Raw genomic sequence first — 12,536 nt, 5'->3', positions numbered from 1 at the left:
CCAGGGGTATCATCAAATCCCCTTGGCCAAGAGTGATCAGGATAAAGCTAGCTTCATCACCTCGGGAGGTACATTTTGTTATATTGTAATGCCTTTCGGGTTAAAGAATGCAGGAGCTACTTACCAGCGTTTGATGAACAAAGTTTTCGAGAAGCAACTGGGACGAAACGTGGAAGTCTATGTGGATGATATCCTGGGCAAGACCCGCGAGGTGGACAGCTTTATTGATGATCTAGAAGAAACCTTTGCCACTCTCGTACATTACGGAATCAAGCTTAACCCGGCCAAGTGCATTTTTGGCGTAAAGAGTGACAAATTCTTGGGATTCATAGTAACAAATCGGGGAATTGAAGTGAATCAGGATAAAGTTAAATCCGTGTTGTGCATGCCATCTCCTCGATCTGTCAAAGATGTACAAAAGCTGACCGGGAGGATTGCTTCCCTCTCTCGATTTATTTCCCGATCAGCACAAAGGAGTTATCCTTTCTTTCAAGTATTGAGGAAGGCACGACAATTCGGATGGGATGACAAATGTGAACAGGCCTTCCAGGACTTGAAGATCCATCTTGCAGAGCTCCCTGTGTTGGTGAAACCAGAGCCCGGGGAAACATTATTTGTTTATCTATCCACCACAGAGTATGCTGTCAGCTCGGTTCTAATAAAAGAAGAAGGTTCCGATCAAAAGCCTGTTTATTATGTCAGCCATGCTCTGAGAGGACCCGAGCTCCGGTACAGTGAAGTGGAGAAGATTGCTCTGGCCTTGATCATGACTGCCCGGAAGCTAAGGCCTTACTTCCTGTCACATCGAATAATTGTCTTGACTAATAGTCCTTTAGGCAGGATCATGACTCATTCTGAAGTATCTGGGCGAATGATCAAATGGGCAGTGGAATTAGGAGAGTATGATATCGAATACAAACCCCGGGTGGCCATTAAAGCACAAGCCTTATCAGACTTTTTGTCCGAGATGGTACAACCCGATGAAGATGAAGTATGGAGGCTGTTTGTGGATGGGACGTCTAGCCTTGCAGGGTGTGGAGTAGGTGTTGTAGTAGTATCTCCTCCAGGAGAGAAGATTAAGTTGGCTTTAAGAATGGATTCCCGGGTTACTAACAATGAAGCTGAGTATGAAGCTGTCCTTGCTGGAATCCGCGCTGCTCAAGAGATTGGAGCTTCCCGTGTTATTTTGTATTCTGATTCACAATTAATCACTCAGCAGATAAAGGGTGCTTATGAAGCTAAAGATGACAGGATGCTCCAATATTTACAGCTCATAAAAACCCATGCAGCAATCTTTGTGGATTGGAGTATCGAACAAATACCCCGGGAGGAGAATGGAGAGGCGGACGCTCGAGCAAAAATGGCTGCTTCATTATCAGAAGTCACCACCCGGGAAATTTTACATGTTTCTCGTTTGGTCTTGTCCACCGAGGAAGAAATATTACCATTGCCTGAGGACTCCTGGATGACACCATTGATCAAATTCATTACAACCAATGAATTACCTGAAGACAGGACTCGGGCTCAAAAAATCAAGAGACAAGCTCCCAGGTTTGTTCTCTTAAATAAAATCTTATACAGAAGATCATTCCAGGGACCTTCGCTAAAATGCTTATCTGAAGGAGAAGTGGATTATGTTCTCCGAGAAATACATGAGGGGTGTTGTGCTGAACATCTCGGAGTAATGGCTTTGGCCCGGAAGACAATGCTTGCCGGGTTCTGGTGGCCAACTCTTAGCCAAAATTCTGCTCGAGTGGTCCAGGCTTGTGAGAGATGTCAACATCACTCAAACTTCCAGCACAGTCCAGCCACTCCCATGAAGCCTATCTGGGCATCTTGCCCCTTTGATCAATGGGGCATGGATATTGTTGGCCCTTTCCCAACTGCCCGGGCTCAAAAGAAGTTCTTGCTGGTGGCTGTGGATTACTTTTCCAAATGGGTAGAAGCCGAGCCATTGGCTAAAATCACTGAACAGGAAGTATTGAAATTTTTGTGGAAGAACATTGTGTGCCGATTTGGAGTGCCCAGAAGATTAATCTCAGATAATGGGAGACAATTTCAGGGCAAAGGAATTACATCTTGGTGTCATGAAATGAAAATCACTCAGTCTTTTACTTCTGTTGCCTACCCTCAAGCTAATGGTCAAACAGAAGTTATTAACAGAATTATTGTACAAGCATTGAAAACCAGACTACAAGGCAAGGGAAAAGACTGGGTGGAAGAATTACCCAGTGTTCTCTGGGCGTACAGAACTACTCCCCGAGCACCTACTCAAGAAACTCCCTTCAACTTGGTGTATGGTTCTGAAGCAGTCCTTCATGTGGAAATTGGGCAAACTTCTTCCCGGGTAGAATCTTACTCAGACAGCAATGATCAAAGTCGGGCCATGGAATTGGATTTGGTATAAGAGAAAAGAGATCGAGCACTAATTCGAATGGAAGCATACCGAGGTCGTGTCATGAAAGCATATAATAAAAAGGTCCGAGTTCGAGATTTTCAAATAGGAGACCTAGTCATGAAGAAAATTAATCCTGCCGGGGATGTTCGGAAATTAGAAGCTCGGTGGGAAGGACCTTATAAAATTATCCGGAAAGTAAGCTCATGATCTTTCTATTTAGAAGATGCGCAAGGACGCTCTCTCAAAAGGCCTTGGAATGCATTTAATTTAAAGCAGTACTATGCTTAACAGATGTAATTGATTGGCTGAAGATATAATGAAAGACCTGTTTTTCTCAGCAAGAAGTATCATATTATTTGTCATATCTAAAAGCCCAGGGCACTACACCCTGGCTCGGGGAACCACACCTCGACCATTCCCAAGTCCCGGGACATGATCCCCGGCCCAAGGCTCCGCACCTTGGCTCTAAAAGCCCAGGGCACTACACCCTGGCTCGGGGAACCACACCTCGACCATTCCCAAGTCCCGGGACATGATCCCCGGCCCAAGGCTCCGCACCTTGGCTCTAAAAGCCCAGGGCACTACACCCTGGCTCGGGGAACCACACCTCGACCATTCCCAAGTCCCGGGACATGATCCCCGGCCCAAGGCTCCGCACCTTGGCTCTAAAAGCCCAGGGCACTACACCCTGGCTCGGGGAACCACACCTCGACCATTCCCAAGTCCCGGGACATGATCCCCGGCCCAAGGCTCCGCACCTTGGCTCTAAAAGCCCAGGGCACTACACCCTGGCCCGGGGAACCACACCTCGACCATTCCCAAGTCCCGGGACATGATCCCCGGCCCAAGGCTCCGCACCTTGGTTCTTTAAAGCCCAGGGCGCTACACCCTGGCTTGGGTTTTCAAACCTTGACATTCTTTCATCCCGGGATACGCCCCCCGATCCAAAATTCATATTTCACGGTTATTCAAGACTATGTCTTGACTTAAAAAGACCTATGATTCTTGCATATATTAAGAGCATGAGTTGTTGACCGGATAAATGGTTCCTTGTCCAGGTTACTTATTAAAACTCCCGGTTAATTCATAACACTTAGAGATTTTTGTGGTTAGTACGAGTTCTAGTAAATGGGTAATTGAGGAGATATTTGAGCATCGTTAAAAAAAAAAAAAACATCAACCGTTTTATACAGAGAGAGTTATTATTTATGCCCGAAGGCTGAAGGAAAATTGAAAAGAATTACAATCCTATTCAATCTACGTCTACTGGAGTGGATCGCTCGCCGGCCTCTTCAGGAGCCTTCTCAGCCTCCTTGTCAGCAGCATCGTCCTTGGGAAGGGAATCGATAGCCTTATCTATATCCGGGAAGCCCTCCTTATTTGAGGGGATTAGGCCTTCTCCCTCAAACTGCTCCCGGCATTTTTGGAAGCCGACTTTGAAGTAGTGGTAAGACTTGTCTTCAACAGCCGCTTGAAACTCCGAAGAGTAAGGAAGACGGTTCGCCATTCCTCTTGAGTTAGTTGCAGTTNCAAACTGAGGAGAGTGCGAGAGCATTTGCATATAGCTGAGTGGGTAGACGTCTTTACAGATGGTCGTATCTACCAATTAATGCTTCGGAAAGAAATAAAGATCCTTAAGCGTAANCACTTTCATCCCGGGCAATCTGGGCAGAGGCCAATTGCTGATCTAGAGAAGCTTGGAAACCAGCCGTTTTATCCTTNTTGGGTGAAAATATGGATAATTGCTGTAGAGGAAGAATATGATGATGTAGTACGTGCCAATGTCTATGGTTGAATAAAATACTAATTCTAGCCTGTCTTTTGTCATTACTTTGCTGTAATCCTTTAAGCTTATCAGTTGATAGATATATATCGCGAGTGGAACAAGATTAATTGATAAATCATAATGCCAAGCCTTAACATCTCTCGGGCTTTCCTTGAAATGCCCAGGCCTCATGCCTCCCGGGCTCTGAATACGGTGCTCTGTCGGTTATTCTTCTCGGGTATTCCAAGAGACGTCATTATGACACACGCTTCGCATTCATATCATTCCATGTTCCAAGAATCTGTTAATTCCGATACATCGATATCTGTAACTCCGTCTTTCTTCATANTGGAGTGAGCTCCTGACCGGGTTCTTCAGTGGAAGGAGGACGGAGGGGAANATAAATAAGAAGATGAAAGTGAAATAAGAACAATAATCCAATATGCCGAGTTCGAGTGAGTCTACCGCTGNGAGGAATGAAATCTTCAGCCTCCTCCGAAGTCTCAGTCGTTACCCGGGGAGTAATACCCTGGATAGCTTCAGTTCTCGGTAAAGGTTATGTCTTCATGGTTCAAGATTCAAGATCTCCAGAACTCTTATCAACATGGTTTGGCATTTATTCGTTCCCAGAGAGCAGTAGCGAGAAGATACAAATAACAATTTGATGTCAACCATGTTACAGAGCTAGCAACTGATCAAGTTCTCCTGCATGCAATGCTATGGAAGGAGTGGCATCAGCTAGAGAAGATCTCCCCTGCTGAATCCTTCACTAGTTTAAGAATCCATGAACTGAATAATTGGATAGTTGAGTGGCAGGATTCTGTAGGTTCTGAACTAGCTGCTGTAACGTGGCATAGATTATTTCCTTAATAAAATTTTAGTAGATGTAATTCTTTGTCTTCCTATTCTTCTGCCAATGAATTCTGTAAACCGAGTAGTATATAACTAACGCGTAAAACCGAAATGCCAGAAACTAATGTTTCCTGAGCCTAACATAAATTGCCGGGTTCTTCCCCCTCCTGGGCTTAAAATGAAATGCCGGGTTCTCATACCACCCGGGTAATTGATATGGTGTTATAATGACGTATGCCCTACTGCAAGGCTGTCCGAATCTGTACGTATTCTGAGTGTATAAATGATCATGAANTTGGAGCTCCTTACCCGGTTCACCCATTTCAACGAAGTCACATCAAAACCTTAGAAATATAGATTTCAGAAACCATTAATACAACTTTGACCATTGTTTTACAACAACAAAAATATAAAACAAAGTAAATAGTATAAATAACAAAATGTATATCCAACGCAGCGGATTATCATAATAAAAACTAAACTACTGAATTATTCGGATCTCCTTCACCAGACTCGGAACATGATTTGCTCGTCTTCTTCAATCTCGTCTACATTTTTATCTGATAGGAGTAAGTGATATGGTCACTCAGTAAGAGTGGGAATCCTCCCAGTCTTTAAATCAATTTTCAAGAGAAATCGCAAATATAACAGTAATATCGGACGTACACAAAAATATTCTTATTTTCAAGAATAAACATGTATCAAAATTATGCACTTAACAGATTATGATTTCATGGCTAAGTGTTATCAGTCTCTTATATGTTAATACTCTAAAGAGATGAGATGGTAATCAGGATTAACAAAAATCAGGTATGTTCAAAATATATATATTCATACCATTTGTTGATAAACTTCAGTTCTTCAAATAAACATATTTCAAGAATAAGACTTTAAACACATAAAATACATGCTGGCTAGGTTTAAATAATATTACACAAGTTAAAGAAGAAATATCACTCATCGTAATATGCTTAACAAAGTTTCGGTTCGTATTTGAAAATGGTTTGTCCTCGCTATTGGAAAATAAAGCTGCTCCTTGCTCGAATTTTTAGAGTGATTTGTTCAAAAAATTTGTATAGAAATGTTTCCGAAATTCGAGTTCTTTTATAGAGCAAAAATCTAATTGTTAGTCTCTCGTTTATTGATATTATCTGCCATAAATTCGAATTAATTCTTCAGTTACAAGATTTGAATAGCAGCCAAAGATTGGAATGGTCTGCTGAAACTCGAGATGCTGAACACGGTTCACTGTAATTTCTCATGCTGAAATTGTCAGTTGAAACTATCTGTTGAAATTGTCTGCTATGCTGAAATTTGGGTTCTTACAAAATTACTTATAAATCCATTCCATATCAAAGTTAAAAGATTTTAAGAGTAATTGTGTATATTTGAAATATACCCAAGACTCATTTAAAATCCATTTATCAAATTTCATCCCCAAATTAAATCTCTTTCTAAAATCAAAATTCTTCTATCCAAACCATCTAGTTTGACTTTTATGAATGAATGAGACAGCCAAACTAGTTTGGGCTCTAAAACTTTTGTAAAATGAAAGATCTAAACCAAGAAAAAGCTTGTTCCTACTAATAAAACACCCAACGTAAAATATTGGCAGAAAAGGAATTGGGGCTTTTTTTTGTGTTTTTTGAAGATCGAGAATTTGTGGTACAAGCATTCGTGACCTTCTCATAATTTGGACATTTATCGTGTAGAGAGCGAGAAAAACAGTGGAAATGCTTGGAGAGGGGTGGTGAAATTATAGAGGGAAATGGTATGTGATGGCATAAAGAATGGATTTGAACTCCTTCAAGAACGAAGGTGTATTATCAAGCTTTACAAGTTTAAATTTCTCAGCATATTCAGGATAGAAACTCTTCTTCTTGATCTCTTTTAAAGTCTTTGTGAATCAAAAAGCAACAGTGCATGATCGACGAAATAATCGTCCAAACAGTTACATAACGATCAAGCTATCATCCTTCTTGAAGTTGAGAAAAAATTCACAGTTAGTGTACCATATTTGCACCTATGTTTCAGGATCCCTTTTCTTTTTGTTGTTTTTTGAGCTAGGGAATGGTTCTTTATAATTTTTGTTGTTTTTTGAGCTAGGGAATGGTTCTTTATAATTTTGTCTTCAACTTGAAAGTTGAAACATCGTCCCAACTTCGAGACCTTGATGTCATGTAGATTATAAACGGCAACCAAATTGGGTTCCTATCTATGATAACATATAATACCTTGTTGAGCCAACAAAGTTAGAGATGAAAATATAACTACTAAACCATTGGTAATATTATATATACTTCATATTTCCTTAAATAAAAACCCATCATGTATAGTGTCCATCAACCGCAGCATCTAAAACCAAAGGAAACAGTACTTGGCGGCACCACCACTCGAGGAGGCAGCAATGGAGGTTACGTGCGAAATTGGAGCGCATAACTGGTATATGAAATCTCCACTATGCAAGCGAGATCAAGTGCCGATAAAATAAAGTAGATACCAAAATAAACAATGATACTCAGCTCCTGCTATAAGAAACTACAAAAATATAACTGCCCTTACAGGAAAATTTTATAAAATATACGAACGTTGAAAAGAAACCAAGACACATGGTAAATGTTTACAATGGCGTATATCATCCAGGTTGCAGTCTAAGTTCAACAGGCCTATTCTGACTGTATGGATAATGAATAAGAGACGTACCCGTTAAAAGCGCAGGATAACAGAATTTACACGTAAGTTGAACTACTACCCCCAATTTTCTTAGGGTGCATCGACTCTGATTATAAGTGGCTGGTGGAGGTTTCGAGCAGAATCATCAACAATGGGTAATTGTGGTGACACGAAATCGGTCTCTATGTCTTTGTTTTCAGCCAATGCATTCTCTAATGCAGCTTTGGCGACTCTTGTAACACAAATCATCAGCACAACTACACTCGATATAAAACAACAATTATTAAGTGAAATTCTGAACTCAAATGCAAGGTAAAATGAAAAAAATATAATTACTAAAAGCTTACCAGATACAGCAAGGCCCAACACAATATATGCCTGCATTTAGGAAAAGGTAATTACTAGTACACTGCTGAATCAGTCTTGGACAGAACACTAACTTGATCTAAATTAACCCAGACAGAACAAGAACACAACATGAGAAAGCTCTTACCCAACGAGTTTTTGAAAATTCATTCCATCCATGCGTTACATCTGAAAGATCCTTCAAAGTTGTTCCAACATATACCAAGGCAAGAGTAATTGGCTGCACATAGAACATGAAATTGCTTTCAACAAATTATAGGCAAACCGCAAATACATGAGAAAATATTTGGCTTTCCAAGGTACATGAAAATATGAACATGCAAATATTATTCAAGAAACTACGTACCATCATGCCCAACCATGAAGCTAGCATGTAATGAGCAATGGGGACAGGAGTCACCGATAAGAGGTAGTTCAACATGTTGAATGGGAGCAAAGGAACAAGTCGGAGCAGTAATACAATCTGTTCAGACAAACGAGATAGTTGCGCACAACTGCATTAGTATATTAAATAATAAATCCTGGAGATCATTCTTATAATCCCCCATCCAATTGTGCTAACGTATTTGAAAAGAAATTCAATGGACTCATTCAGCCTTTTGGGCTAATCATTTTTTATAGGCAGAGACAGATATAAGTAATTTGCCCATGGACCTCAATATGTGAAATCTCACAATCGCTAGTACAGATACGTGGGCCAGGGATGTCAAACATCTTTTTGTATCAACAATAAGCCAGCACTAACATCCGAAAATAAACATGACATTGAAGACACAAAACCTTAAATCCAGATTTTTGAATGGCGATAGCAACTGCATTGAACTGGGGATAGTCTTTTAGCTTGGATATAACAAATGATCTGCCAATCTGTTCATGGTTGGAAAGAGAGAACAATAACAATAAATAGAGATGTTTTCAATTCGTCACGTCATTTAGAACCTGGATCTGTTATCCCAGAACTTGGGAAACATGAACCAACTGAACATAAAAACTTACTGTTCGCCCAACAAGAAAAGCGGCACCAGCGCCTATTGTGGCACCAATAGAATCAGCAACAAAACCCACAGGCAAGCCGAATAGATAGCCACCACCCAGCTGAATGAGATAACAAGTACCAAAAATATGGCTAAGCAAGCAAACTTATTTTATCCGTAAATCAAAGGATAGTAGGCAAGTACGGATCATTCTTGCTATATATGAAAAATAATCTGAGAAATATTTATAGAAAGACAGCTCGGAATAGAGAAAATATCGAGCATGGTTTAAGAATTGCTATAATTTAAACAAGAGAATCAATGGAAGGCAACAGAAATGCGTGGATATGAGGTATCAATGTATTATATGAACAACATCAAGCAATATTTATTGAAGTATTCCCTTCGCATTTCTAGGAAAGAATGTTGCTCGACTGTGAAAATGGAACCATTATGTCAATCTAATGCTTATACAACTAGAAAAGGGTAAGTTACAGGCATAAGTTACAGGAAACATGTAGAGCGAAGCAATAAAAATATGGTAATGGGTGTCAACTAATAATGGATACAAATTCTTTCTTATTTTCATTTCATGATCCATTATACCCAAGAACAACAACCACCACTCATCCACCATGAACTCAAATATGAAAAATAAGCCACCCCCCAGATAGAAGGTAGTACAATTCTTACCGTAAGAACAGAAGCAGGTACTGCCAATACTGTTAAAGGAATGTATGCAACAGCTCTGCAAATTTCAGTATCCATGTGTAACTCAAAAAAATTGTTGGCAATAAATATTTAAAGCGTTCAATCAAATTAATCAGTATATCTACAACCACGGATTATGTTCAAATTTGTTGGCACCTAAAACACCAAAAAATCCTTGTCAGAAAATGTGAACAAGAATCCTCAAACAAAAGCCAACATTGATTTATTATAAAAACAAAAGTAACATATTTTTACAACTACGGGGTCCAAGGATGAGGGAGAGAAGAGCAGGTCACTAATATTCTTCAGACTCAGACAACTGACAAAGATTTGAGCATTCCAAAGACAAGGTGATTGCAGATGAAACTTTATCCTCCAAGTTAAATTGAAAGAATATTCCTTGAAATTCAATCCCTTATCATAATAATTTCAAATGTTTGTTTAAAGTACCAAATGACATCAGTAGAGTACTAGAGTAGGACAGACATTTCTTGCATCGAAGTGTACCAGAGGAATCAAATCTTATTCTTAAAGTATTCGAAGAAATTAAAAGAGTATGCCAACAAAGGGGTTGGAGCCAAAATATCTGTTATCATTCTTATTATATAAATGCGAAAAATCACATGTATACTCCACATAACACACTGTAATTTACATAAAATTGTACAAAATATGGAATTGCGTTCTTGACTATCCTGTTCCACTGCTAAAAATTGTTGTTGCAAACCATTAGATTTTAACTTGTGGTTCGCTATTTTTTCTGACATGTGGCATGCATGCTACAACTTAACCAAGGAAAAATATAAGAACTGTACTTACAGCACTAGAGGACCCCAAGGGCCAAGATCGTGCTCTATCCATACTAAGAAATCCTTCAGCATCTGGAGAATATAAATTAAATAACAAGGTAACTAATTATGTTATAAACATAGAAACATATAACAATGTGAGGTCTGCCAGAATAGTGGTCTCAGGTCTTTCAGTGATTTATATATTTTGTCCAAACAACATATATAGCAAACAATATGATTATGGTACTAAAATAGAGTAATCACATGTATAGTTCAATAATCATCACATTTCTAGTCTGAAAAAACATATTTCCACTTTAATCATCACAATGATGAGCTACGAAACAAAGTGCGAGTTTCTGCTTAGTAATATTTTATCTACTTTCCATGTTTATAAATAATTCATCACAAGAACTGCACCAGAGGTTCAAAAAGGCCAATCATGTTCAATAATGGTCGGCCGAGTCATCTTAACCGGAGTTCAGAGAGTTTGTACATACACCACATTGCTCCTTTGGATGACAAGCTTCTATATAACTAATGAAAACAGGTTAATACTTATTTCAATTAAGAAAAGGGAATAACCCAAGTATCGATGATTATAATTCAATTATTTTAAGACATGGTAGCTCTAGAGAATGTGTATCAACCTTCCTAGATTAACTTCAAACTTACGCATTAGCATTTCTATAAAACACTCAGTTGTGACTTGTGTGGCATTGATCAGTAATGTCTTAATGCCACAAAGTTAAATTTTTGCCCATTAAGCAACTTAGGCATGTTATCATGATCCAACACTCCAGAGAACAATAACAAAACACAGTTACTTTACTTAAGTATCATTATGATCACAATTACCACATCCAATTTCAATCAAATAAGACGCCAAAGAACAAGAAAAAGAAAAAACAGCATTATAGAACACTTAGGAAGAGTCTACATAAAGAATTACCCATTATATAAAATCACTGATCACAGTCCAGGAAAACTACAAAAAAAATTCAAGGGAAAAGAAATGGACCCAGAAGACAAAATCCAACCTTTTCAATAGGGAGAGTGAAGCAAGCGATGACAATGCCCGAAATCAGCAGTAAAAGCAAAGAAATCTTGAGAAAAGAAACCCAACTGACTTTGAAACCCATCGTTATCGAATGTGGGGAGAAGAACAAGAGTTTCTTTCTCCAGGGCCTGCACTCTTCTTCTTCTGGGTCCTCTGGTAAAGCTTGCTTCAATGACAAGCGAGACCTCAAATTCAATCCCCCAAAATTTGCCAGATTTGATACGAAAGAAATGAAATTAAAAAAATCTAAAGGGATTTGCAAACGTATCGAAGCATTAGCCCGATCAATCAAGAGATCGAAGGGATTTTTCACACGATAATTGTTCTTGCTTCTCTTGGGGAAATGGGTTTCTGAATTTGAAGGGAAAAAGAGATTCTTGTAGCTCAAACAATTTTTCTTAGCTACTAAGATACAATTGCCCTGAAAATGGAAATTTAAGCCTCAACTGATTCACGTTATCACCATGTTTCTTTCGGTTATTTGCGTCGGTTCCTCGTCGAAAGGAAAATTATTATTGATTTTTTAACTAAATGATATATGATTATTTTTTAATCAATTTAAAAGATAAATAATGTTTTAATATATCAGTTAAAATTGTTGAAAATGTGAAATATTTGTGTTGAAAATTATAATGTTGAATGTTGAAAATTATGTAAAATTAGGTGTTGAATATTGAAATTTGTGTGTGATGATGAAGGTAATGATGTAATTTATTTTTGGCTTATTTGTAAAGATTTTCTATAAATAGATCTCTCATTTGTGAAGAAAATCACAATTGAGTTGAGAAAAAAATATTATAAAGTGTGTAGTGTGATAATTTTGAGAGTTTGAGATTTTTACTTTTTACCGTAAATTTTTACTTTTTCACAACACGTTATCAGCACGAACCTCTAAAGTCCTCCATATTTTTCCAAGCTCCAAACCAGAAGAAAAATGTAACAAAAA

The 12,536-nt window shown here is 38.6% G+C and overlaps 1 protein-coding gene across 1 annotated transcript; it reads right to left on the bottom strand.

Moving 5' to 3' along the window:
* Positions 1-7,546: 7,546 nt before the first annotated feature.
* Positions 7,547-12,099, bottom strand: LOC140961845 (uncharacterized). The gene is made up of 9 exons (XM_073420584.1): positions 11,571-12,099; positions 10,559-10,620; positions 9,722-9,776; positions 9,051-9,149; positions 8,835-8,921; positions 8,401-8,517; positions 8,182-8,274; positions 8,036-8,066; positions 7,547-7,945 (listed from the first exon to the last, which is right to left on the bottom strand). The coding sequence occupies exons 1-9, from the start codon at positions 11,670-11,672 to the stop codon at positions 7,779-7,781; spliced, it is 813 nt and encodes a 270-aa protein (XP_073276685.1). The 5' UTR covers positions 11,673-12,099; the 3' UTR covers positions 7,547-7,778.
* Between the last annotated feature and the right edge of the window lie 437 nt (positions 12,100-12,536).

Source organism: Primulina huaijiensis, chromosome 16, assembly GCF_012295235.1.
Source record: "Primulina huaijiensis isolate GDHJ02 chromosome 16, ASM1229523v2, whole genome shotgun sequence".
Classification (NCBI taxonomy): domain Eukaryota; kingdom Viridiplantae; phylum Streptophyta; class Magnoliopsida; order Lamiales; family Gesneriaceae; genus Primulina; species Primulina huaijiensis.
This window is presented reverse-complemented; position numbering and strand designations above follow the sequence as displayed.

What these genes read in the sequence shown, in the direction of transcription:
- LOC140961845 (XM_073420584.1), bottom strand. Translation starts at nt 11,672, where the DNA reads ATGGGTTTCAAAGTCAGTTGGGTTTCTTTTCTCAAGATTTCTTTGCTT. An exon ending in CTTTTCTTGTTGGGCGAACA is followed by an intron (nt 8,922 to 9,050) that starts GTAAGTTTTTAT and finishes AACCATGAACAG; the next exon opens with ATTGGCAGATCATTTGTTAT. An exon ending in TTCAAAAATCTGGATTTAAG is followed by an intron (nt 8,518 to 8,834) that starts GTTTTGTGTCTT and finishes TTGTCTGAACAG; the next exon opens with ATTGTATTACTGCTCCGACT.